Source organism: Psittacula echo (genome assembly GCF_963264785.1).
Source record: "Psittacula echo genome assembly, chromosome: 11".
Taxonomy (NCBI): Eukaryota; Metazoa; Chordata; class Aves; order Psittaciformes; family Psittacidae; genus Psittacula; species Psittacula echo.
This window is the reverse complement of record NC_137746.1, coordinates 2,231,318-2,257,563: the sequence shown is the minus strand read 5'-3', so window position 1 is coordinate 2,257,563 and position 26,246 is coordinate 2,231,318. Positions and strand designations below refer to the sequence as shown.

The 26,246-nt window shown below is 42.8% G+C and overlaps 1 protein-coding gene across 4 annotated transcripts in view; it reads right to left on the bottom strand.

Moving 5' to 3' along the window:
- Window positions 1–26,246, bottom strand: part of RAPGEF6 (Rap guanine nucleotide exchange factor 6) — a 116,024-nt gene that overhangs the window by 37,246 nt on the left and 52,532 nt on the right. For 3 of the 4 annotated variants that reach the window (XM_080627496.1, XM_080627498.1, XM_080627497.1), the window contains exons 7-12: window positions 10,153–10,284; window positions 3,715–3,898; window positions 2,750–2,886; window positions 1,880–2,038; window positions 1,196–1,348; window positions 724–888 (exon numbers count right to left, since the gene is read on the bottom strand). In XM_080627496.1, the coding sequence (XP_080483622.1) occupies window positions 724–888; window positions 1,196–1,348; window positions 1,880–2,038; window positions 2,750–2,886; window positions 3,715–3,898; window positions 10,153–10,284 (930 nt within the window). Of the gene's footprint in view, window positions 1–723; window positions 889–1,195; window positions 1,349–1,879; window positions 2,039–2,749; window positions 2,887–3,714; window positions 3,899–10,152; window positions 10,285–22,313; window positions 22,407–26,246 lie in introns of those variants that run through there. The other variant, XM_080627499.1, reaches the window with a different exon arrangement.

Here is a 26,246-nt window from a genome sequence, read left to right as displayed (position 1 = left end):
AGCATGCAAAAAGGTAAGAAGAGAAGCAGTAACCACAGCAAAAGACCCCTGACAATTTCCTACTCAAAGAAAGACAGCATTTTGATAGTCTGTTGGGTTTCCTTCAGCTCAAAGCTAGAACACATAAAACCGCTGGCGAGGAATTTTACTGCCATCACATTCAACAAATTGGACAGGGATACAGGTTTCAAACCGCAAACAGTTTTCATGTGTATGTGCATGGATATACAGGAGCAGAACCTGGTGCTATTTATGGAACCAGTTTTTATCAACTGCACCTGTCTTGAACAGTTTATTTTAAGTACAGGGTTTGCAATAAGCTGCTCAAATAAAATGTGCTCAATACACTGACCTGCTCTGTAATAGAACATAATGGAAGACAAGCATAATGCTGTTGTGAAAGGAAAGAGGGTATGTCCAAGAGTTCCCTGCATATCTGGTGAAAAGGGATTTCAGAGACTGGCATTTACATCTTTAACTTAAACAGAAAACAGTATCTATCATTCTGCAGAAAAGAAGCAGTGCCAAACCTAATTTAGGATATTACATTATACACATACAACACACTGGAGAATCCTGTCTTGATACCAGTGAAAACTACTTTGCTTTAAAACAAAAAAATAAAATAGCTGGAGCATAATCCCTAGTTTAGCATCAATACAAAAGGGAATCTCTTGGGAGACATTTTCACCTGAAATACTCAACTCTCAGACTCAAACTGACCTTATCCCTGAGGCTGTCCACGGTGAACCATTCCAGGAGTTTATTCCCAACTTCCAGGGGGCTTGTTAGGAATGTTCTGTACGTTAGAAGGAAGTCTTCGATGTAGGTTGGATCCACAATCGAATGTTCTTCTATTAAGTGCATGATGAGTCGCTCGGGTGTTGCCTTAAGAAATTAAATGCAAAACATCACTGGTATCTCTTGTCACTACCTCTCCCTAGAGAGTATCTGAACGTAAAACCCTATGAACATTACGCTCCCTTTTGACACTTCAGTTATGGCAAAGTCAAGAGAAAACATACTAACGTGTTTAAATTAAGTCTTTGCGCTGCTCTCAGCCCAAATGTTTTGCATAGGTAATACCTGAGACAAACAAAACTGAGTATGGGTTCTAGATTCAAACCAAAATTGTATTTATTTACCAACAAATAAGGGTTAAATAGATAGATGGAAAGCCCAGCAAGAAATTCACCTTGATAACTATGTGTCCTTTTCTGGTTCCACTGCGATCCAGCTCCCTGTGCTCCTTTACCATCACAATTTCTCCTTCTTCCTCCACTTTGTGAGTGTTTTTTTCCACGTGGTTCAGGATCCTCCAGTAGTCTTGCTGGGCTATACACACAAACTGTCCCCAGACAACACGTGGGTGTTAGTAAGTACCCAAACCATGAATGTATTCCCATCTCTGGGCTGCTTCAACACAGTCACAAAGGCATTTAATACCAAACCTGGCCTGTTTTGCCCAACTACATCAGAAAGTTAGAACAGGAGACAAATAGAACTGGTCACCTGCTTACAACTCCAAAAGGTGGTTCAAGTGGGCTAAATATATAAAGGACAAAGCCTCTAAGAAGTGGAAATGGATATTTTCAATTTCTCTGCTCTTACTGTATGTCAATCCCATGCACAGCATGACTGGAGTTGACTCAGCTTGTATTTCAAACTCCTGTTTCTCACATAACAGCGGCATGAAATAAATCTCAGGCACTACAGAGTGTACAACTAACTCGGCATCAGCAGAGCCCCTGACCCATAACATACCAACCTCCTTTTTAATGCTCCTGGAATGAAGATCATGCATTAAGATCCAAGTAGCCTGCTTCTTTTCATTAAATGCTTAAGAATACGAGCCAGTTGTACAGAACTGTAATCTTACCTGACAATCATCTACTTTGGTTCTGACCACTCCATTCATGTACTGTTTGTCCAGAGAGGGAGTAATCCCAAAACTATTTCCCATACAGAGACTCTCACTCTTCCCATCAGGATAGCTGATTTCCACTGTGCCATTTAAAATAACGTACCAAGAATCAAGCTGGAGGAAGGAAAAACAAAGATTTAAGAAGTGAAGCTAATTCAACAACTTTCAGAAGCTGTTCCAGTGCTCTTATCTCAGAAAGGCTTATTCTTGTTGTCAGCTGAGTTTTGCAACATGTCATTCACTAAAAGGGTGCACTGTACGGCAAGCAATGAAGATGACTGAAACAAAAACGCTTTTCAGCGTTCTTCATTCATTTCACAACTAATTCAGCAGGGAGGAATGCTGATGAATAGATAGCTTTTTTAATCAGTGGGCTAATTGCTACAATACATTTATACCATTTAGTGCGAATGAACACTCTTCCCCTGGGTACCCATTTGGTCACCACCAGAGATGAGAGCCTACCTACTCCTCTTGGAGGGGTGACATGCTACGGCCATTCCAGACATCTTGATCCAAGGACAGACAAGAGATTTCAAGACAGTGATTCAGAGCACCTATGCTGGGAGCCTGACCACTGACTAATTTGGGCATCAGCCTCCTCCTACTGAATATGTATGGAAACTGCTCCTAATACACAGGCAGTAACACTGTAATACACAGGCAAAATCTCCCAAAGGGATGGGCTAAGGTTTAGGTATTTTGGATATGGTGAGAGAAGAATTCTCTAACTTGCAAGTGTGGAAGAGGTGCAACAGATTTCCCAGCCCTTCACCCCCACATGCCCTTGCTAACCCACTGCCTGCAGTGGAAGCAGTAACTTACTTCTTGGCCGTCTTCAAGTATGATGGCTCCTGCTTGCTCTACTACTTCGAATATCATCACTGAGCAAAGTTCTCTCCTCACAGACATGGTCATGTTTGCAAAGGCAGGGAGTTGATGCATAAATTCCAGTAGTTGCTCTGTTAGACAAAGGAGACATTGGCAGCAAGACTGCAAGGCACAGGGGTTCCTTACACACCCCACCCTGCACAGGTGGATCAAACCTCTGTTAAACACATGTTAAATTGCTCAGTGGTGTCACAGCTCCCGTTAGTGCCGCTGGCTAAATGAGCCCAGTATGCATTTTGTCATCAAAGATCAGAACTTGCCTCCACAGTCCCTTGATTGACTTTCACGGCAGCAATCTAGCTGGAGTGTAAAAAGTACTTCAGCTTCAAACATTAAGAAAAATTGAAAACACCCTTATGGTACAGTAATTATAAGCTTGATAGGAGCTTGAAACGATTTTCCAGTGTTTAGAGAAGTAATCTCAAGTATAGCTTAATACAAATTTTACTATTAAAACTAACGCCAATTTCTAGTCAAACACTGCAGTAAATCATTTTAATCTCAAATGTTTTGCCCTTTACAATTAAGTGTATCTGTGCTGCAGTCCTAGTATGTTCTCTCTGCCATTTAATAACTAATTCAACCATTTCAGGCAGTTAAAACTATCTTGCTACCTACTCCTCCCTTATATCAACCCCTACAATGACTGTAATACTTCACACTTTAAGCATCTCAAAGACTGTTCTTTAAAATACTTACATTTCTCAGAACAAATACTCTTTCAGATAGGAAGAGAAGAAATCATTGAACTAACTGTATCTCTTGAGCACAGTGATTTCTGGAAGGCACCACTATTTTGAGGACATACATTTAATGTTACCTCCCTCAACACTTTTCAGGTATGTTTCTCACAGATGCTAAATGATACAGTTTTACATAGAGATCTTTTTTCTCCTCACCAATATCATCATCAGTTTTATCTGCAGGCTCTTTCTCAAGGCACTCTCGTACAACATCTCGCCCTAGAAGTGGATCAGAAGTTCTGTCAATGTCTTCGTCCTCCTCTTCTTCTTCATCTTCAGAGTCTACAGGTGCTTCTGGAAGACCTGTTAAATCAACGTCTCCCATCTCACTCTCTGTAGCCTACAAAGCAAACATCCACCAGACAAAGACTTCAGTGTCTGCAGTTTAGTGATTTATGACCTTAGGTAGTTAATACAGCAAAAGAAACTCTGTGACCAAAAATCTGAAGTAGAAATTGTAACAGTTCCCTTTGCGAACAGCAAGAAAAACACGTTACACTGAAATCTATGGTCACCGGATCGTACAAACACCATTGGCATAAAGCAACACCATGCTGCAGGAATTACAGTCACAGGTTCTGAAACAAAATAAACATACTGGGACATTTGCTCTCTGTCTTTACTTATATCCCTCCCCAACTCCAATGAACTACAGGCAATATAAACCCACCAGTATTAACTGTGTGACACTGCAACAGGCAAAGCAGATTGAGCGGCTGAAATGAAAGGGATTTGATCTCCTGTTGGTATTATAACATGGATTTTAATCCTAGCACAGAGCAAGTACAGCAGGAGAAGTATATAAAGGGACGCAGGAGAGAAATAAGGATGACTTTTCTTTCCTCTGTTGGCTGATTCTCATTTGATAGCATTCACCCTGGTTTGCAAATTCACATAAATAAGATGTTTTTTCACAATGTGCAACCCTGTATTACTAATGAAATAATGCACGGATTCAATACCACCATGGGTTACCCAATGGTGTAGATACATCTCTGCCGTCATCAATAGATGGCAACAGAGGCATCACACTGAGCAGACACGCGACGCACTGGTGGAAGAGAATGCAATACTGGTAACAAAAAGCAGAATGGCACAAGACTCACTATAATTCCTTATGTAAAGTTGAAATGATGTAATTGCATGAAAATAACTTTGCAAGCAGATGGGAGGCAAAGAAAAAAAGCAGCAGTTTTGAATTTGCAATCTCCACCGAGGAGTTTCTCCATCACTTTTTTTAGTTGAAGCCAGCATGCAAATCACTTTTCTGTTTAAATTCGAAGAGTTGAACAACAAGATGTGTCACTGAGAAGTATAAAGCAATTACATCGAGACTGGCAGGAAAGGGAGTTTAGCTTTGAAATGAACACGTTGACAATATTCCCTTTCACTTTAAAAGGAACCCTGGAGATTTTACAAAAACACGGAATAAACCAACACAGCAAATGCTCTGCATGTTCACAAAACCTCCAAACCAAAGGATGGGGTCCCATCCATCCTGACATTGAACACTTCAGTGATGGGGCAGCCGCAGCTTCTCTGCGCTACCTGTTCCAGTGGCTCAGCATCTCCTCTTGTGCAGTTTAAAACTGTTGCCCCTTGTCGTGCCACAGCGGGTCCTGGTAAAAAGTTTTTCTTGTAAGCTGAAAGGCTGCAATAAGGTCTCCTTGGAGCCTTGTTCCCTTTTCTCCAGGCACTAGGGACTTCCTCGTACTGCCATGACTTTGCAAGTAAGATGGAGAGTGCCTACAGCAGCTACAGCATCCAGCTCTGGACCTGGGATGCATCTTGTTGGGTTCCATGGACTTGTGTATATTCAGGTTCCTCAGGTGGTCTCAAACCTGATCTTCTGTTATCACGGGAAGGCTTTGATTTCCCCAGTCCCCACACTGAGGTTCAGGGACTTGAGAGATGTGGGAAGAGTGCCTACTGAGGCAGAACATTCATTGCTGAGTGCCTCAACCTCCTCCACATCACTGGTTCTCCTGCCTATATGGAGGCAGGAAGGAGTGCATTCCCCTCCGTTTAGGGAGAGAAGGGAGTGCATTTTCTCTAATCTTTTTCTGACTAATATACCCTTCCTATCCTTCACATCCCTTGCCAAATCCAGCTCCAACCATGCCTTGATCCAAACTCCACACCTGCGGGCAGCATCCCTACCTTCCTCCTGGGATAATGTCCCTGGTCCCACACTGTGCATTTCCTCCCTGTGCTTCAGTTTGACCAGGAGGTCTTCATCCAGCCATGCTGGTCTCCTGCCTTCCTTTCCTCATACAAAATAACACTCATTTTAAGTGATTCAATCACAGCAGACTGTGCTGCCTCCATCTTCCCACACGCTCCATGTTGATCAGCTAATGCCAGCCCCAGCACTTTGACAGATGAGCAGCATTTCCTTCTCTGACTAGACAGAAAAATACCGGGATTTAGATATCACCTTGGACCTTTTCAGCTTGCCCTCATTTTAATAGTTAGCCAGCAAACCTAAGAAATAAGGCTTAAATGATTTAACATCAGTATTTCTTTCAGAGGAGGGTAATGGGATATATAGGGTTAAATCTGTTTTACATTACCTCACTTTACTGGCTTATGTAGCTCACATTAACAGTCCTGGAATTAAGCCCAAGTGCAAATTGTGCTTGGAGAGTCTCAGCAGCACGTGATCCACACAGCATTTTATGCAAGGACTTTTCTAGCATTTCTTCAGCTAAATAGCCACAGTTTAGATCAACTTCTCCAGGCAGAGCAAGACAGGCTACAGAACTAACTCCCACTTTGATAAACTCAAGCTAAGCTAACAAAACAGGCCACAGGGTCTACTGAAAAGTGATTCTTTAATATTTTCATTGCTTATTATATCTAGGAAAATAAACCAATCTTCTCTTTTCTTGATAAATGTGATCATTTGATCAAGCTATGAAATAAGAGATGATCCTCAAACCGTGTTTCAAAGATTACATGCAGATGGTTGACAAAACATTGGCAGGTCAGGCAGTGCTGGAAGGGACAGGAAGGATTTCATTGCTAAAGCCATCTGCAGAAGTGGCTGCTCTTCCCCAGCACAATGCCCCAGCTGTTTCCATTATCAAATATCAAAATCAGCCTTAACAGAAACATTTATGAATCACTAATGTACAGACGGAAAGCAGAAGCTGCAGTCCTCAAATCTGACACAAATATGGATTTCCAGGATCAGGAATATATCACAAGAGTATCTACCAAGAAGACTGCCAGAACAGCCTCAAATGGTGCGTGTCAGGGGGATCACCTGGAAGTTAGCACCAGATCATGGTCAAAACACTTATTTGCTATCGTAAAATACATTATTACTCTATGTAATACTGCAAATTTTGCCGGTTAACATGAATCAGCTATGTTTGCCCAATGTCCATTGTGGCAATGTCCCATCCATTGGCCTATGCTTTGAAGCTAAAGAAGTAAGAATAAGCCCTTGCAACGTTGTAGTGACAGTGATACGTATTCCACTATAATGTCTGCCAGAAACATACACTGACACCACTTAAAAGAGTTCCTGTAATAACTCTATATGATAACGTATTTAATGCTTGTGACTCCTGATGCAACCTATTAAGAACAAGGGATTTTTTCCCCTTCCCTCATGTCAATTCTGTCAGGAGAAAAAAGCCCAAGCCTTTTTTCAGAATTGACAGAAAAACCCTCAAGTAAGGCCCGCTCCTGTATGCATATTTTATAGATAATCCATTTTAATATCCAAACCTTAACCACAATTGGAATTACTGCTGGGCAATAATGCTGCTGCCCACAAACAGCATATCCTGCCAAAGTGATAAATGAGAGACTGGAAAAAAAGAGAAAGAGAGAAGCTTTAAGTACATCACTGACAGAACTAACCAGATAAGAAACAATTGGCTGCTCATTAAGAGAACAGCATTGCAAGCTGTCGATATAGGGAACTAATTCGTTCTAGTAGAGTGAGACCCTACCCACCTACATCTGGAGGGCCGATCTGGATTACCTGCTGCCCTGGCCTGTCCCAGGAAAAGGCAAAGAAAGATGCTTTCATCCTGCAGTACCTGCTGAATTATTATAGGAGGATACTTATTACAGGTCAAAGCAGCTGAGGGATAAAACCCCTCATCTCAACTTCTGTAAGCATAACCATAGAGCTTCCCCTGCTTCTGTGGTTCTGAAGCTAAGCAGAGTGTCACAAATGGGTTGAAGGAAAAAATAATAGTAATATAATAATCCCCACTTGGAGTAAATTAAAGTTGTTTTAAAATGTGTAAGGGAGAACTTACTTTATTCTCTCTATTAAAATAAAAGCCTACAGTCCGACAGAGAAACAACTGCTCTGCAGTATGCCAGGGAAGCTGGACTTTGCAACAGACACATTTGGGCATTTTACCACAAACACACTGAAAGCTCCATCAGGGAGCAGCAACGGTACAGGAGAAGGGAGAAAAATGTCTTTATAAATGAATGTTCCTGTGCTTCTGCAGTGAACTGAGGGTCTCGTACAATGTGCTCACAGGCAGGACTCCTTTTCTGCTGATCTCACCTCAAGCTTTATGTTCATCGCTTCCTGTTTAACATCCTGGACTGAGAGGCAGCTGGAACAAGTGAAACCTCATTTCAGCACCGTCAATGAATCCAGTGTACACAGAGGAATGAAACCCCTTCCAGTGTTCATAAAAAATTGCTTTGCTCTTTGCTTCTGCCACTCTAATTGTGTTTTCCTATTCTGGAATTACGTTTGCACTACTTACTGTAAAAATTAATGTTAAAGATACCATTAATTCAAAAGGTCATTTCAAGGCTACATTAATCACAATTACTCAAAAATGCTTTTCTCTCTGCTGACATTAATGATACTCCTAGAGAGTTTGGCACGTTACAGATACGAAGCTGACTGTAAAAGCAAACGCAAACCATCATTTTCCAAATACTTCTATGAAAAGCTCTATTTCAATGCACCAAAAATGCTTTCAGCTACTGAGCCAATACATTTAATCAAAATGTGGGTTTATTGCGTATCAAAGAGACTCTCTGCTTTCATAATACCATGATGAATATTGGGGAAAACACTTCTCTTTCTGATTTCAAAATCTGTCTATATTGATGTGTCACTGCAATATAATGCTGTGTTAAATACTGCGCTATGACTTTATCGCACAGTATCTACTCATGCACTTCTAACTGTGTGACAAACACTAAGAGACTTCTCCAAAACTGCTATAGCTACTGCAGTAAAGTCCATAAAATACCTTTTAACAGGTTACAATTTGCACATTCTGCATGCAGGAACCAGATAGGAAAAAATCACTAAAAAAGGGATTAAAAACCAACAGAGGGTTGGTTCATTAATAGACAATCTGCAGCCATTTTCATATTACTGATCATTCCTTAGGGTACAAAAATACATTTCACCACCGTTTATTTGCTACAGTGCATATAAATATGCTACTCCGTTATTTCTTTATTTATATAAACCTCATTTGTTTATCAGTTATGTTCTTCTGGCATTTTCTGAAGAGCAGCCATAAAGCATTTCAAATGCAAGGAACGAGACACGACAGAGGATTCACTCGTTCCTCGAATGATAGTTTTGTTATCAATAATATATTTTAAGTGCTTTTCACTTAGAGCAACCTCTCCAAACTCATCAGGTAGACAGGGAGGCAGACGATGGTCAGGAAGACTGTCCATCAGCGTCCTGATATATGAGATGCTAAGGTACAATACACAGACTAGTTCTGGTGATTCCAGTTAATTAAATCAATTCTGTTGACTCAGAAAATTAATAAATAAATAAATCAAGAGACAGAGCAGCATCTTCCAGCACCATCAGGGAATTCACAGAGCACTGAAGACTCTCTCAGGGATTCTAGCTACTCCTGACCTAGCTGGCAGCAAGGAAATCTAAAGGAGTTGTGAGGTGATAGATTAAATAGGACAAAAAATGCATAGAGACACAGTGGTCTAAAAAGATTTTAGCTTTTAATGCCTTAGTTTTAAAGTTACCTAGCAATACTTTGCTGTAGATAGATATAACACTAAACTATTTCATGTATAGCAATAGTACCTGGGTAGCACCAAGGAAAGGCAACGGGTGTCTAAAGTCAAGTTACATCCGTATCATGCTCAACAGCTGCTTGAGCATCATGTGGAGTACCCTCCTGCAAGAGTAGCAACACTAGGATTTCCACTGTCAGTCAGGGCAGAGAGTGTGTTTGTTACCACACTTTGGCTTGCAGAACAGAACATCTGTTATTAACAATAACACAAAGCATCAAGGAAGGTATCTCAAACACAAGAATGATTTAATGAAATTTGCTCCACTTCAGAAAGAAGGAAGATGATCCTGTCAATCATGAAATGGGACTTTAAAAGCCACAGCACACTTGGGCCTTATAAAGATGTGAAAAGCAGTAACGATAGCTTTACAAGGAGTTTAGTTCACTTTTGTGTGGCTGTGGAGGCTGCAAGTCACACAAGCAACACAGGGATGTGCAGAAGCATCAAGCGGTCAAGCTTTGGATAAAGGGCCATTGGTTTTGGTTTTGGAATGTTTAACATCAAGGGAGGAAAAACACAACACAAATGCAGTTTTACCTGATAAATATCAGATAGGCTGCTGCTCCCAGAATCACTGGCAATGCTACATCCCGACTGGCTTGAGGGGACATGCGTCACCTGAGGATGAGGATTGTCGGTAAGATGCATCTTGGTAAGATCGGCTGGAAGCTGTAGGTAACATGGATTTGGGGAAAGAAAGGAAAACAAGATGTGTAAGTTTGATTTGAAAACAAAGTTATTTGTCAAACTTTTGTTACAGAATTGAATATCCATCTGTAACTTAGCTTTCTCTCATAAGGTATGACAAGTCAGACTAAGCTTGATTAATCACAGAGTAGTTTGAGTTGGAAGGAACCTTAAAGCTCCTCCAGCTCCAACCCCTGCCACGGGCAGGGACTCCTTCCACTGGAGCAGCTTGCTCCAAGCCCCTGTGTCCAACCTGGCCTTGAACACTGCCAGGGATGGGGCAGCCACAGCTTCTCTGGGCACCCTGTGCCAGCGCCTCAGCACCCTCACAGGGAAGAGCTTCTGCCTAAGAGCTCACCTCAGTCTCCCCTCTGACAGGTTAAAGCCATTCCCTTTTGTCCTAAACAAAAGACTACAGAACTTCTTCACTACCCTAATGTTTACTTTATTCTAGTTTTGTGTATATTTTACTTACAAAACAAAAGCGTAAGATACCCACCCTGTAAATTACTATCTGTTTCACATGACACTGGAAAAAGACAAAGTCTGAAACACAAGAGATTGCTAAACTCTCACAAACTCCCATTAAAAATAACACATCCAAGCAGCAGGTATAGAAAAGTGAACTGATCCAAGCACAAAGGAAACGCAGCGCTCTGAAGCCTATGTTTAGCCACCCAAAAAACAGGCTGAAAAATTTATTTTGGGGATTTGAGAACAGCAGAAAGGTCAAAACACTCAGCTGACAAAATCCAATCCAGTGGCCAAAAGATACACTCACTATCTGTCAGCACACGAAGTGCGAGGTGACGTACACCGAGGTGACGTACACCGAGAGGTGACCTCTCCAACAGCAATGAGATGTGTAAAAGCGAAGAAGGAAAGCTGAGATTTAATTCTGCTCCAGAGCACAGGCTGGCTTCGTATATATCCATCTCAATATGTCCACGCATTTTTGGGCCACATATGGAAGGAGTATGGACACATATGGGCACAGGGCAGCAAGTGTTATATTATCTCCCTTAAAGCCTGCAGAGATTTGGATTTACTGAAGGCACCGGTATTTTGCTGGTGACACCTCTGTGCTGATGGAGGTGGTTCCTCCGGACTGTCCCCGTCACAGTGTCTGGTGGCCCCATGCTGCAGGGTGACCCTGCTCCTCTGCTCCCAGGGGCTCACACGTCAGCCAGCTCCTCTGCAAACACACTGCAACACTATCAGCCACGCGGCAAGATAGAGGCACGTACGAGCAAGGTCAGTGCGTCATTTGCCAGGAGGATGACATCCAGCACAGCCCAGTAGCTGCTAGCAAGTTGCTAGGCAGGGCTGCTGGCAGCTCCTGACACACTGGAGGTCATTGCAACTGAAAAATCCCAGAGCTTTAGTAAATCATGGAACAAATCAACTCATGTGGATTCATCACCCCCGCCTTAATAAGAGCATGGATTTGCTGCAATCTCCCCAGCCTGTCCCCATCTTCACCATCTCCCTACCCCAGAGACCAGCTCCCAGTTCTGCTTCAATCAGATTTCTTTCCATCCCTGAGCCAGTCCCACGCTGACTGTGATAATACAGACACAAGGAAATTAGATTTAGGCTTCCTGCTCTCCAGATCCTCAAACCTTCAGAACAGCTCCAAGAACAAGTAGGACCAAGAGCAGAACTGATCCTATGGGATTTCCCAGGACAACAAGGGCAGGTGCCTCTCTCCACCAAAAACTGGCACCACCAAAGCCTGCTCTGGCTCAAAGATTCTTCTATTCCCAAAGACCTGTTCTAATCAATTCATTAATCACTTTCAATTGATCTTCATTCTCCCTGCCAGCACTCCCCTTCATTTCTATCAGTCATACAGCACACGGGCATGTACAACGCTGCTGCTGGAGTCTGCAATATATTCTTGTAAAAGACACTTAATGCAGGTTGGATGCAAGGAAACACCACAATCTCTCTTGAAATTTGAGAGAGATAAGGTTTATTTGAGACAAGTGACCTTTAAAGTGCTGCTTGCCACTCTACTCCATCTCCCAAAATAAATCACAGCTTCTGTCTTTTGTATGCCATTTTTATTACCCAAACTGATTGTTCTTTCTCTCAGAGCTCAATAAGCACCAATACATGGGTAGGGTGTTTCTGTAACAATATGACAGTGGATGCGGGAAGGATGTGCTGGATGTGGTAGTGAACTTGCTGAAAGGGACCTAAAATTGGCTTAATATTGGTGAATAATGTTCACTTTCTATTCAACTATGATTCCGTTTGTGGGAGAAACTTAGAAGCTGTTGTTACAACTGCATCCATACCTTGAAAAACTACATGTTGGGAAACAAGTTCCGAATCACAATGTCCACCTGTGTCCACCTTAGAGGCTTTCAGACACAGGCTTATGTATCTGCCTTATCTTCTAGCTAGCTGTGTGCCTCAGCAGCCACAGACAGGAAACCCCCAAACAGCCATGAAATTCTGGTAAATACTCAACACAGAAACAAACTATTTACTTGCCATTTTAAACCGTAACTTCTACACATCATTTCTGAACCGCATCTCACTTGATCTCACCTGAAACTATTCGATTTTCAAGCCACCCCACTTGAGATGTCTGATAACCGAAGATGCAGGCAGGCCAAGAATTGCCATGCTACTGGGACACGAGTGTGAACAGAGATTTCCCAGCTAACCCTGACTTTCTAAATGAATACTTAATTTAGCCTCACAGTAGTATTTCTATCTATACCTATGGCAACACATGCTGTACAACAAGTGATTTGCCAACTTCCTCCAAGTCTTATTCCATGATTCTGAAGTTAATTGGAGTATAAACTCCAATATATGGTGTATCTCACACGCTAACAGACCATTTCTACAGGCCCAACTGGAGTGCGTCTGCAGTGATATTTACTTCCCACGTAAACCCCATTTACTCTCAGCAGTGAAGTCACACAGAGTACTTGGGAATTCAATTAAAAGCTAATTTTGGTATAACAGGTTTTTAAGATTGTAATGCCCTGTACAACAGAGCGAATGACGTGAGCTTTGATGAGATGACCAACTCTTGAATCAACTCTGTTTGAGAAGCACACTAAAAGTGATTGCTAGCTTGAGGACAGCTTTCCTTTATGTGCTCCCTAGGAAGGTTTTGCTACAAGTTAAGGCTATAGAAGAATCACTGCACAGTTTATAGAGAGAGAAAGGCAACCACAGAACTCGTAAGTGAATTAATGCCATGGAGAGAGAGTCCCAAGAGCTTTGTCTTTCTATTCCCCATTCCTTCCAGGGAAAGGAATGAGAAGAACCTCATCAGCAGAGGGAATATGCTCTTCATGCTTTACTTCCTAGATGACTTACTTTTGGATTTACCAGTATCCCTATGGAAAAGCCACATCTGTGCCTTTTTGCCACAAGTTTTGAAGACAAGTATCAGCGCTTCCTGGTACAGTTTGAATAACCAAAAAAAACACATGCTGAAAAGATACAGACAACATGAATCTGCAAAATAGTCTGGACAGATGGACACAAGACCCTCAAATTATCTTTTTCCACACGTAAAAGAAGCTTCACTATTGTGATTTAACCTGCAACAAATGGCATGTTTAATAAACACATTCAGAAACATCCTGCAATGAGGGCAGCAGCCGAAGGACTCATCATCAAAAGCCAAATTACTACTGGAAGCACAGTCCACATAGTTCTCCTGGTGTATAGTGTCCATTACAAATCCAAATTAATGGACAGAAAATGGGCAATAAGGAAGCAAAAGTTTCACCTCATTCTTTATTTGATACTCCTTGATAGCAAAGTTTTCCATCAGTTTTCCTAGGTCCCTGTAAGGATGTTCACAACCAATCGATGTAGTCTGGACACAGTAAAAGCATCGGCCTCCGAGGGAACAGTTTGTCCTTTTATAGGCTGTGTAAGCCAATTTTCTGTCCTTGGTTTACAGATTGTCAGTAACCTTATACCTTATTTGCTTTCCTGAAGCTCCCTGAAATGTTGCCAGCAAGAGCAATATTCAGAAACACCACTGGGTTTCTTTCCATGAAGCACTCATACGACCATAAAACCCACCATGCGCGGCTACACCAACCAGCCCTCCCACCCCTAAAGCCAGCTCTCAGCTCCGAGCCCAACTATCCCACTTTTAAGGCACGTGTATTTATCATTTTGTTTATTGCTTGAGGTTTTCCATTAAGAGGTTTTCACTGTTTTAAGCTGGAACCCATTAACACACCCTTGGGGAGTGAACTGTGATGACACTTGGGAACCTCTGAGCTTTAGGAAATGCTCCCGCCTCAGTCTCCCTTGCACCCAAGCGGTTTAAGGGTAGCAATTTTCCTCTCTCAGACAACACAGAAAGTCTAGACTGTAACAAAGAGCCGGTGAAAAAAAGCGTGTTTGCCTTCAGCTTTAAAAATTACATTACACTACCCAACTAAAAAGACTGCTTGATCATAGAGCTTAAAGTCATAGAGCTCTCCTTGTCAGTGACTACATCCCTCCATTCCCTTCACATGCCATTTTCTTTTTGATATCCCCGAATCCACGATTCCTTACCCAGACATGGGAAGCTGAATTATACGGAGGGTTCAGAGATGACGAGTGTTTTTCTGCTTAAGTCACAAGGCTGCAAACCCCTACCACAGCAGAGGAAGCTTTGTCTGAGGAGCTGGAGGGTGGGATGGGTTTTCTACATGGCTCTTTCATGGACACCTTATCTCAAGACACCAGCAAGCACCAAAATGCCCTGCACCATAGCCTTTTGGAGCCCATCCCAGGCAGAATGCCCAAAGTGGATAGGACACCACTGGCTCTGCTTCCATATACTTTTCCTTCCACCGGCATTACAGCATCCAGCTGTTTCGATGGTCTCGCTATGTGCCTGAGTGTCCATCATCAGCTTGCGCATTTTCACAACATAACTAATTTAATTAGTAGCTTTACCTTTTCTTTCCTCACCCCACTGGAACCAGAGCAGTGATGCTCACTCCCCCTGACACAGTCTCTCACCAAGCAGACCTTTCTGCATCCCAGTTTTTGCTCTCATCCATCCCATTCTTTCCACCTAAGACAAAAAGATGAACAGAAAAAAAAACCCCACCTCTCAGATGTTTCTCCTTGGCATCAGTAAGGGAATTGTTTTAATCATCTCTCATACCCTGCTAGCAAAATAATGAGAAACCACCAAAACCAACTGGAGTTCTCTGAAGTCATTCTGCTGAATTTTCATTAGCCTTTTTTCCCAAGGATTGATATAAATTCACTCTGGTTTACGTTCCCCTTTCACATTCTGCTCCAGTTTAAAATACACTTAGAGCTGTGTTAATGGGAGAGGAGAAAGTTGCTCCTCTGAGATATAGAAAGAGGCCACTTTGGTATCCACTGAGAGGGTAAGACGAGCCCAGCTGAATTAGCGATGCTGACATCAGTCCTCAGCTAACTTAATGCAAACAAACCCATTTCCTCCTTCAAGACCACAGATGTTCCACCAGTGGCACAAAAGATTTCTTCAGAGTTTTAAAGAGCAGCAAAGATGTCTTTTTGTTTTGAAAGCCAACTGATGGATCAGCTGTTTTCCCAACAGGATCAGACAAAATCCTGGAGCCTTCAACAACATAATGCAAACAAAACCGGTGCCGCTCCAATTATACCAACTTCAGATCGTTTTCCTTTCTAAAACATACAAAAGATGGGCTCGCTGACAATATTTATGTCAAAACTTGTTTCGATCCATTAGCTACAGTACATACATACTCCAGTCATTATCAGTACTATAGACACGAAGCCCAATGAAATAATGACCAAGTTGACACCATTCACAACAGCCTCGCAGTGCCCTGAAAACCCTTGGAGCCTTCTTAAAATAACCCCAGGCTTACAAAAAAACCCCAAACCAACCAACCAAAACTGAACAAAAAAAACCTAAAGAATTAACCCCCCCCGAGGCTTTTCTATGCCTCTGGCAGCCAAGAGCTTCTTGGTCTTCACAGCTCCTATAGCGCGGAGAAAATAAAATCCTCTCAAGTATTACGTTTCCTTAGTTACAATAAGGTGACATGAGGACAAAATCTCCAACTAACTTCTGGTGTCGCCTTAAACCACGCCTGCAATGCAATTTTAATTTGGTTTTCGTACGTCTAAATTATAGATTACTGCTATGCCTTAACTCACGATAACGCTAAGAGTCTGACACACAATTAGAGAAGAAGGGTAGGGGCATTGAAAATTCACCTGCAAAAAGACTCACCAGTATTGATGGGAGCTCGTAATACTGGGAATATCCAACATGGAAACCCTAAGTCGCCTCTTTTTTGCTGTACAACCATCAGCTAATACAGATCAACAGTGGAAAGTGTCCGTGCCCATGGCGGGGGGTTGGAACTGGGTGCGATCTAAGGTCCTTTCCAACCAAAACCAGTCTGTGATTCTATGACCTCTGGTCCATTCCTAGCACACTTTTAAAGTGTAAAGAATTGTGCTTCGTTATTATGAAAACGTAACAGGAATGTTCAAATAGGCTTATCTGCAACGGCAGAGTTCAGATTTGACTGAAAACTAATGCAGTGCAAGACTAAAGAGAGCCTTGTCTAATAACTGCAGTAGAAAACAAACTGTGGCAGCAGCAAGTGCTGCTGTGACTTGTAGAACTTCAGCTCCTTACAGAAGCTGTTACAACTCCAGCACCACGCAGGCAGCAGCAGTGACATGTGGGGAGCCCTCTCTCATCCTGAGACAGGTCTGCAGGGCACAGATATGCCAAACCTGCATCGCGTTTCATCTCAGCTGAATAATTTATAACCCCTTATATACACTGATTGGTAAAATGCAGCGGTGATGATGGTTCCTCTTCACACATCCTCAGGCTGCTACAACCTCACTTCACTGGAATGACACACAAGTGGCAATCGGCTCTGGGATGCAGCTCTCAGGGTTGTGAGGATGCATGGACACGAATGCTGTGAGCAACATGTTCCCTCGCAGCTCCGAGCTGTATAATGGGGACCACAGGCTCTTGCAAAAAATCTTCCATCTATGTTTTCTTTCTGTATTCAGAAAGAAATGCAGTCATGGAAGTGAGAGCAGCAAAACAGGGTGGTTCTGAACTGGGCTGTAGCTGTGAGCAGAACTGTAACAAAGCAGGTTTAAAACAAAGTCTAGGAGGAACTCAAGGAAGTCAACATAGGTGGTTATTTGCATATCAAGAGCCGATTTCTGATAGAAACAATACTTCAAGAAAAGGCTTTTTCTATTGAAAACCAGTATGATGTGTACTTGCATTTAACTTAACATATACCAGAGTATAAGAAAATCCAGCTTTTCCAGAGTAAATGGCCACACAGCTCATATTAAGCCATTTTTATCTTAAACCATCAAGCAAAAAGTGCATTTAAAAAGTGTAATGAAGTTGGTTTAGAAAAGAGTTTCACTGTTAATGAAGTGTAAGGAAAAAAATCATCATTCCTCAATTCAAGCATTCACTCTCCAGATGCTCAGGGATCAGGGTACTGAGTAACAAGAGGCCTTGCTCCTAAACACCAGTATGAAGGAGAAACAATGCAATCCTGTGCAGGGCATGGAGAGGGAAAGATCAGAAAATATGGAATAGGAGAGTTCATGAATACTCTTGAGGAGCTGGCTGAAACTCCTAAAGCTCAGTAGATGGCTAAACCATGCAACTGAACCTCACTGGAGGGAAGAGAACCACCAGGAACCAGAAGAGAGGAGCTCATGGGGTAAGCACCCGCTGCCCGTGTCTGCACATGGACTTGCACACTTGGGTTGAGGAGCACCCGCAGGTCCTGCTCTGGGTGACGATGGGGTGCTGGGCTAGAAGCCACAGGTATGGACAAGGAAAGGCTGGAGGGAGAGGCAAGGCCAAGAGGACAACAAAGACATCGCCAAAATTGACTGAGAAAAGAATCAGTTAATTCTATTTGTACTGAAAACATTTAAAATGCATCCTACCAGGGCTACTTTCCACCTAAGTGCATTAGCAAAGACAAGGATGACACGGAATCAAATCAAGGACACACTATCCAAGCTCTGTTTTTCTTCTGAGGAGCTGAAAATAATCCTTAACTGCATGAAGGTTTCAACTCAAGATCTTGGAGATCAAATCGATGCCCTTTGGAATCAGATGATGTTACACTGATTTTACTTACGGATAACTAAAACCTGCATCACATGCCTGTGATGGGGAGCAGGAATAGGAATGGGACTGAAAAATGACTCCAAGTCTTCTGCTCTAACCCAAACAAACTTCCACAGAGCAAATGCATCTTGTTATTATGCTCAGCATTATTAGATTTTCTCTAAAGAAGAGAGAGAAGAACGTCACTAAAGCCTAGAGGAAATAAATTACTGTCTACTGTCATAAGACAAGTTTAACATGCACCTGGGATCTTGAATGAAACTGTTTTCCTTCAGGAAAAAAACATTTAAGAAGCTTAGATGTTAATTCAAAAACCCTTATTTTCTATAAAAAGCACATTATCTCAAAAAGCATCCCTTTTTAAATATCCCCTGTAGATCCATTATCCAATCACTCCCTATTTTCCCCATCAGGCCCTCCTGCTACACAAACAGGGTAGCTGCGTATGCAGTCTGGGCTTGGAAAATTGTTAGGCTGTGCATAAAATTTCTATTACAGAAGAACCATATACATCTGAATCGTTAAGTTTAGAGCTCTCTTTCCAATGACTTCGTAACGCGTCTACGGTTAAGAATCTAATGCCACAAAGTGCATTACAGATAATTTAACAGACTGAGACAGTTATGATCAGAATTCCAAAGACGATCAGCACCTTGCTGAGATACATCTGAATTATTTACATTTTCTGCTTTAAAATACCGCACTGGTATCAGAAGAATTTAATGTAAACTGAATGCCTCTTGTCCTGGTGAATACAACCAGCCTTGGAAGCAGACCTCCACCAGTCTGATGCAAAGATCCTTCACCTTGCTTCATTTTACTCCAGAGTCACAGTGGTTTGACTGCTGGGACTGCTTTGATTGCTGTTTGTCACAATCCTTGCTACTTATCATACTCACTATGTTTGCTTTAAGCTGCCTGCACCTATTCATCTCATCTCCCAAAGTCAAGCATTCCAGGAGGTGTACGGTCTCTGGGGCAGAGACCATTCTGATGTGCCATTCTGCCCCTGCACTGGTACCTCCAGGCAAAACTGATGGAGGAACAACCATCATCTTCCTGCAAAGGAGACGGTGTGGCCTCTCCTGGACATGTTTCCAAGTATCAGAATAGCTTTGAGCAACACCGCTGACCTCTACAAGAACCTGTCTGGAAGGGCTGACAGGTTCATACACAACGCTCACAGCTCTCTCAGCTTATCCTCCTTTTAGTAGCTCTTCAGGCAGGAAAATAGATGGCACTGATTATTGAAGTCTGCTCTGTCCCTTCTGCTTTTGGAAGCCAAAAGCAACGGAGTCCCTGGGAGATGTGTGCACAATGCAATCCAGTGCAGACACCCCTTCTACCCAGGGAGCATCTTCCAGAGCTCCTAAAGCTGCTTCTCCTGCAGGTCACTCCACAGCCACACAGATCAGCCTCCTCAGGTCAAGGTTAACCTTCTGCAGTACTTCCCTTTGGATACCTTGACCAAAGCTTACCTGTCTGATTAGTCATCTGAAACATGACTTCATTTTGCTCTGATTGAATCGATGTATCATCACGCTCAGAACAGCTCTAATTACAACTGAGTCAAGAGCCCATTTTCAGATGATTGTCCCATACAAGTTTAAAGGCAACTAACAAAGAAAGTTCTGGGACAGATATCTACAGCAATGTAAGAAATGGTTAATTTAAGCGCTGAGAAAGCAAATGATAAATCAGATGTTCACTGCTCTGTGGCAAGAAACACTTCTAGTTTCAAAACAGTACCATAAATACCTGACATTTTCAAGTTAGAAGTTATGAAGCTGCACATTTAGAAATCTGACATCAGTTACTTTGCTATGATATGCATTATTATAAGCACCCATCAGAAATGGATCTGTGGTACAAAGCTCAGATCAAACCAAATGGAACAAACTCAGACATAGCTCAGCTCATCATCGATGTGTTTAATCCTTCGCACAGCTCTCCTCAGCATTGTAGCACACCATGAAATGCTCAGTTTAAAAGTTTATGGGGGGTTGCGGGAGCTTTGGGGTCTTTGTGGGTTTTGCAGAAGAGAATACAGGTGCTTTTGGGGTTCTAAAGATAAAGAACTTTTAGCTATAGACTGGAATGGAAACCCACTTACACCAATTTTCATCAGCCATTAAAAAAAGGAAAGAAAACCCAAACCTCCCCATCCCCCATATTTATACCATTCTATTTATGAACTAATGTGTGAATTAATGGGTGAATGAATGGCTTGACTGGCATGGCAGCAACCCACTGGGTACCATCCCCAGAGCTGACAAAGGGGTGCAAAAACCTTTATTACCGTATTTTACATCATTACTTTACCAAAGCCCCATTTGAGCATAGGGTTTCTTTTTTGTGGTTTCTCACTTGGGCCCAAACCCTAGGGAAGTAGCAAGCTCAGCTGAAGCACCAACGTGACTAAGCATTCCCATTTTTTAAGCAATGACACTTTCAGTCATCCTTAATAAGGGTGGTGCGGTTAAGCCGAGCTTAAGAAAACTCATCCTTTCATATGTAATGTCTACAGAGCAGGAAGCGAAGACGGCAGAAGAGTCTACTTGAGACATGATGATGATACAATCAGGCCAACCTCTGCCAGCAGGAACTCCAAGGTGAGGAGCTGCAATTACCCGAGATGAGCAGACGGAGCCCATCTACCCCTCAAGGCAGCTGAGCACCAGCAGCTCCTTCACTGGATGATGGGGTGGACTCAGCACACACGGAACAGCCAAAATTCACCAACACGTAAGCCTGCATACTCACACATTGACTTTGGCAACTGCACATGGAAACCCTGAACCCCGGCACTTTAACCCTTACGCACTGTGAGCTTCCATTTACTGATCAGACATAACCCAACAGGGAGAACCAAACCATTGTGCACAGAGACTCTGCACGCCCAGCTCTGTCCCTCCCCATGCTATGTCACTTAGGCTCTAAACTTTTTGGGACCAAAGTCAAGAGCAAATTTCTTGCTCCAAAGTCAATGCCGCATCTCGTGATGTCAGGAGCACAGGGATTTTGCCCGCTGCCTTCAGACCCTGCTGGCTTCACATGCAAGGAAGTTGCACAATCTTTATTCTTGCCTGCATAAACTGCCATATAAATACAAAAGAGTAATAAATAATACAGAATACACGCCTGGCCTCCAGTTTGAAAGCAATTCCCACATCTTAGGTGCCTGCTTCTTAGCAGTAGCATTAATAAAATACCAGCAACTCAGCTGATTTCCTGACTGAGCAACCCAAATAGTGAGAGTCTGACAAACAGTTTTTAAAGGCTTTTATCTCCATAGGTGACTTAGCCCGAATGTTCTAGATTTCCTTTAAGAGGAACACCCTTCCCTCCCCAGTCTCACAAAAATACTGCATCTTCAGACACACACAATTATTTGTGTCCGTTAAAGCTAATTGCAATCACATAGTTCAGCTAAATAATTAACCAGTTCCACAGTGCTGCACAAAGGGAACGAGCAGGACAGCTTCACACAGCTTGGGAACTGGAACATCAGTGGGTTTGCATAGCAGTATTTCCAAGTTAGCAAAAATCAAGCAGTCATAAAATGCCACGCTTCAGTAACACTTGCTTCATATTTCTAGGCTAAAAAGCAAGCTTAAGACATTTCATAAGGAAGCAGCATTTTTTCATGGTTCCTGTTCATTTGTAAGCTATTGGTACATAAAACAAACCCCAAGATTTCAAGGTTCCCCCCTTTCTGTTTGGAAAGGATTCCACAAGAAGAGCCCATGCAGAGTCGGGCATCTCAAACCCCCGCGTGCCGCTCGGACGAGAAGGGAACATTCAAACAGCACCACGGTTGTCAATACATGGCAGAGGAATGCAGCACAGACAAAATCTTACTTACTTTGGAGGCCCACGGCTGCAGGCAGTTGGCGTAACATCGAACGAGAAAAGCCATTTCTTAGGCTGGGGAGGGGGAAAAAGTTTCTTTTCTCAAATAAAAGCCACGGAAGGAAAATATTGAGCAAAATCCCTTCTGGATCCTCTGTAACAATCACAAACCAAAGCAGCAAACATACATGTATGCAACTTCTCAGGCTTGAATTTCACACTGAATTCGATTAGAGCTTCCACTATAGCTGAGGAGTTTTCAGTATCGCAGTGAGTTAGCAGCAGCAGCAATCCCTATGAAAATGTTCCAGTTATAACAAGCACATAAATCAAAATCAAAATGTTTCCTGGCTTTTCAAATACAAATAGGCATCCGTTCCCCCAGGCAAGAGGCATGCACCCGAAAAGTGCTGCTAAAATGGAATTAATGCTGAAATGGATTAGAACTGCAGGTTAAAGCAACAATGCATTAAAAGGTGAGATACGAATTCTTCAAATTCCCTTTTTTCTCTTCACTCAAATGCATGGACAAGTGGCTTCTCTTCGGGTCCACTTTTCGGGAACTTCACATTCATATTGTAGCTGAAATCCTGCACGGGTTCTTCAGCATCTCAGGCGATCCAGGAATCCCACACCCTGGATATTAAAGTTTCTTCTTTATACTCTTGTCCATCGTAAGTGCAGAAATTCAATTAGTGTCCAGATTGTAGCTCCGATATTTATGCTCTAACAGGTTTGCACTGTGGAATGTATTAAAGCCTCTGCGATACAGACCCTTTTCTCTTTTGCCCCCCCACCCCCGTCCTCCTCTTGTTTTAATGCAGTTTACAACTCTGCAGTGTTGCTCAGTATTCTAATGCATCAGTCGGACCCCACGGTTAATCCACGCCTAGCTTTTCCAATTAAAACATCTCTGTAATGCACAACAAAACAGTACATCCATGGCTACTGCAAGCCTGACTGCTGGAGTCCTAATTCCTACTATCTTTGCTTGCTTCTCAGCAGCTCCCTCAGGAGAAGCTCCCATCGATTGGATGCTCCGCAGCAAGATGAAATATCTAATAAGGAGGAAAGAGAGTGGGAGGGGAACGGAGCTAAAAGGATGACATCACCTGTATAGAAAGCCTTTAGAAACTGCATTAGATCAATTGGCTACTGGAGCTGCAGATGCAGCCAACAGAGCATCTTTATTGACCTGATATAAACACACAGATCGGTACAGCAACTGCTCAGCAAACCCCCCTGCATTGCATTTTATATCCTTTTATGATCTATTCATGCATACGTTGGAACTCTCAATATGCTTCTTTCTCCAAATCATTTTTTAAATGAACCACATGCATCTATTAACACTTTCCACGGTATTCATGTGGATTATTCCTCATCTCTGCCTCCAGATTTAGAAATAAGTACAATAAATACCTGCAGCCGTTCGCATGCATGCACGCACACACAGATACACCCAGCATCAGCTCACAACAAAACAATTCCTGCTTTCATGTATGTATGTCATACCCCAGGCTCAAGGATTTTATCTCATCCTATACGCTCGCGAGGAGATTTCTGTCTGGAACGAGAAGCAAATTTCTTATTGGAAGGTGATGTTTATAATTCTCCTCATTTTAATGGTTTTGAAGCCACGTTAAAAGTTTCGGTGGGTGGTTGAGGTTTTCTTCCCCCTCAATTAAGACCAATTCTGTTTCTAACCAAAACCGCCTTAATTCTGCTGGAGTCAGGTTAGTTTGATCGTTTCTCTTTGCTGCTAAAAGCTGCAATATTTGCAAGCAGCTCTGTGCCTTGGAAGGCAGCCCAGCCTGCTGGAGAGCTGCTCCCAGGAAGCACCTACGAGATCCCACACCTTGGAGCTGGGGCTGCCGCCGTGCTTTCCATTCCTAGAAGGCAAATGACTCCTGCTACTGTGCAAGGAGGAAGGAAAGCACGAAAGAGGGAGGGGACCAGGGGTGCTGGCTCTGTGAAAGCCATTATTTAGGACTCTGGATCATTTACTTCAGCTACAAGAAGGGCACTCACTGCTTCTCTCTTCCTTTCTGTGGAAAGCATCCTCATCACCATGTATCTCATCATGCCAGGTTTGCATCAGACTTGAGGGTGATTCTCCAAAACAAAACTATGACTGATAGCCACAGCCCCCTGTACAGAAGAAAAGCTTCTAAAGTGACGTGGGGGCTTTGAGAGCCAGAATTCCCTTTTTCTGGTTACTCTGCCAAGGGGCACATGGACGAAGATTCTCACAGTTGTGATGCCGAGTTATACCAAGAGGACCCCCACCCCACCTCAAACCAACAGCTCCCTTCAGCAGTCATCCAGAAGTTGAATTCTTCCCAGCAGATAAGCCAAGTGATGCTGGGAGTTGCACCTTAACTAAGGAAACAGCCTTCCCCTTCCTAAAACTGTCTGAAAGGAAACAATAACTGGTATTAAATGTCTGAATTTACCTAACCTCTACCAGATAATGAGAATAATAACACATGCATCATAAATATTACTGGGTTTATTTTGTATTTAAACGAGTATTTGAACTTCATTCCTCCATTTGCAAAATGTACAAATGCAAAGTCTATTTTATTAAAAGCTAATTACTTACTTAATTAATTAAAAGTAATTACTTCAGATCTCCAAAATGCACCACAGCAGCTATACAAATAGCTGTTTCTTTTCCTGTTTCTCCAATACTGAACAATAGGCTAGACACGTCAGCTTCACCTTGCAGTGGCTGTACTGCATCTCTTCTCATAATTCACAAAACTGCATTCAGAAGCATCTTAAACATCAAACTGATCAACCTTCAGCAGCAATGAGCACTCAAGTACTTTCAGGCAGCGTTACCTGTGTTACAGTCATCACAATTGATAGCAAAGAGAAGAGAAATCCCACACAGCTAAAGGAAACCTCTCCCTGCCTGCACGCCCACCGATAGCACACGAACTCCATCCTTGGCTAACAGAGCAGACATCCGTCTCCCACCCGTGATTTAAACCCGCCGCAGCGGGCACGGGCTCCATCCCACCGGGGATCCTGGCAGGGACGCCGGGATTTCACAACTACGGTAAACAGGGGCTCAATAATGGGAACAAAATCCCATTTCCTTCCAGTTTTGCCTTTAAGTGGAGATGACATCATCGCTCCGGCCGTCCTGCCAATGAGCAGCAACGGCAGCACCGCAGGTCCCGGGGGGCTGCGGCCGCCTCTGCCCCAGCCCCGAGCACAGGGAAAACCTGACCCAGTTCCACACCCCGGCTTCTGGGGCATCCCCCCCCCCCAACTCATTCCCATTCCCTTTAGGGCTTGGGTTTTTAACACACGCATGGCTGCAGCCCCAGCTCCCTGCAGCACACGCTCTAAGTCGTTGTACATCAGCTGGTTTTATACATCTCAGAACTGGAGCGACTCGGAGATGGAAAGAAAAAATAATCCAATACAAAGGCTGCTCCACAGCAATCACAATACTTGGGAAGAACTGCAGCATCGGGCGGAATCGCAGACAGTAAATCACCAGTCTTGTTTCTAAGCCAGATTCCAAGTTTTCAAGAGCATCTTAAGGAAAAAGCCCTTCAGTCCACAGTCTCTGAATTAAAGGTGGTCTTTGTTTCTTTACAACAATTTCTTTCCGTGTTTGAAATATCACTCCATACATCTCTACACATCATTCCCTTTATCCTCCCCTACCGCTATGTGAATCCTGCCGACTGTTGAATAAATCTGCATGTTCTAATCACCTAACAAGAGCAAGTCACTGAAAAATGGGATGTTTTTAGAAGGGTAGAAAGGCCTTTCATAATTTAAACGCACGTTCAGCAGGATCAGAGCCTCATTTAAGGACAGCACAAAGTGAAGTTCTGCAAAAGCAGAGCCCTCGCAGCTGACAGCGAAGGACCTGTCAAGCAGCACGACTTTTCCTGATCCATCAGGGGAAGAAAAGCCCATT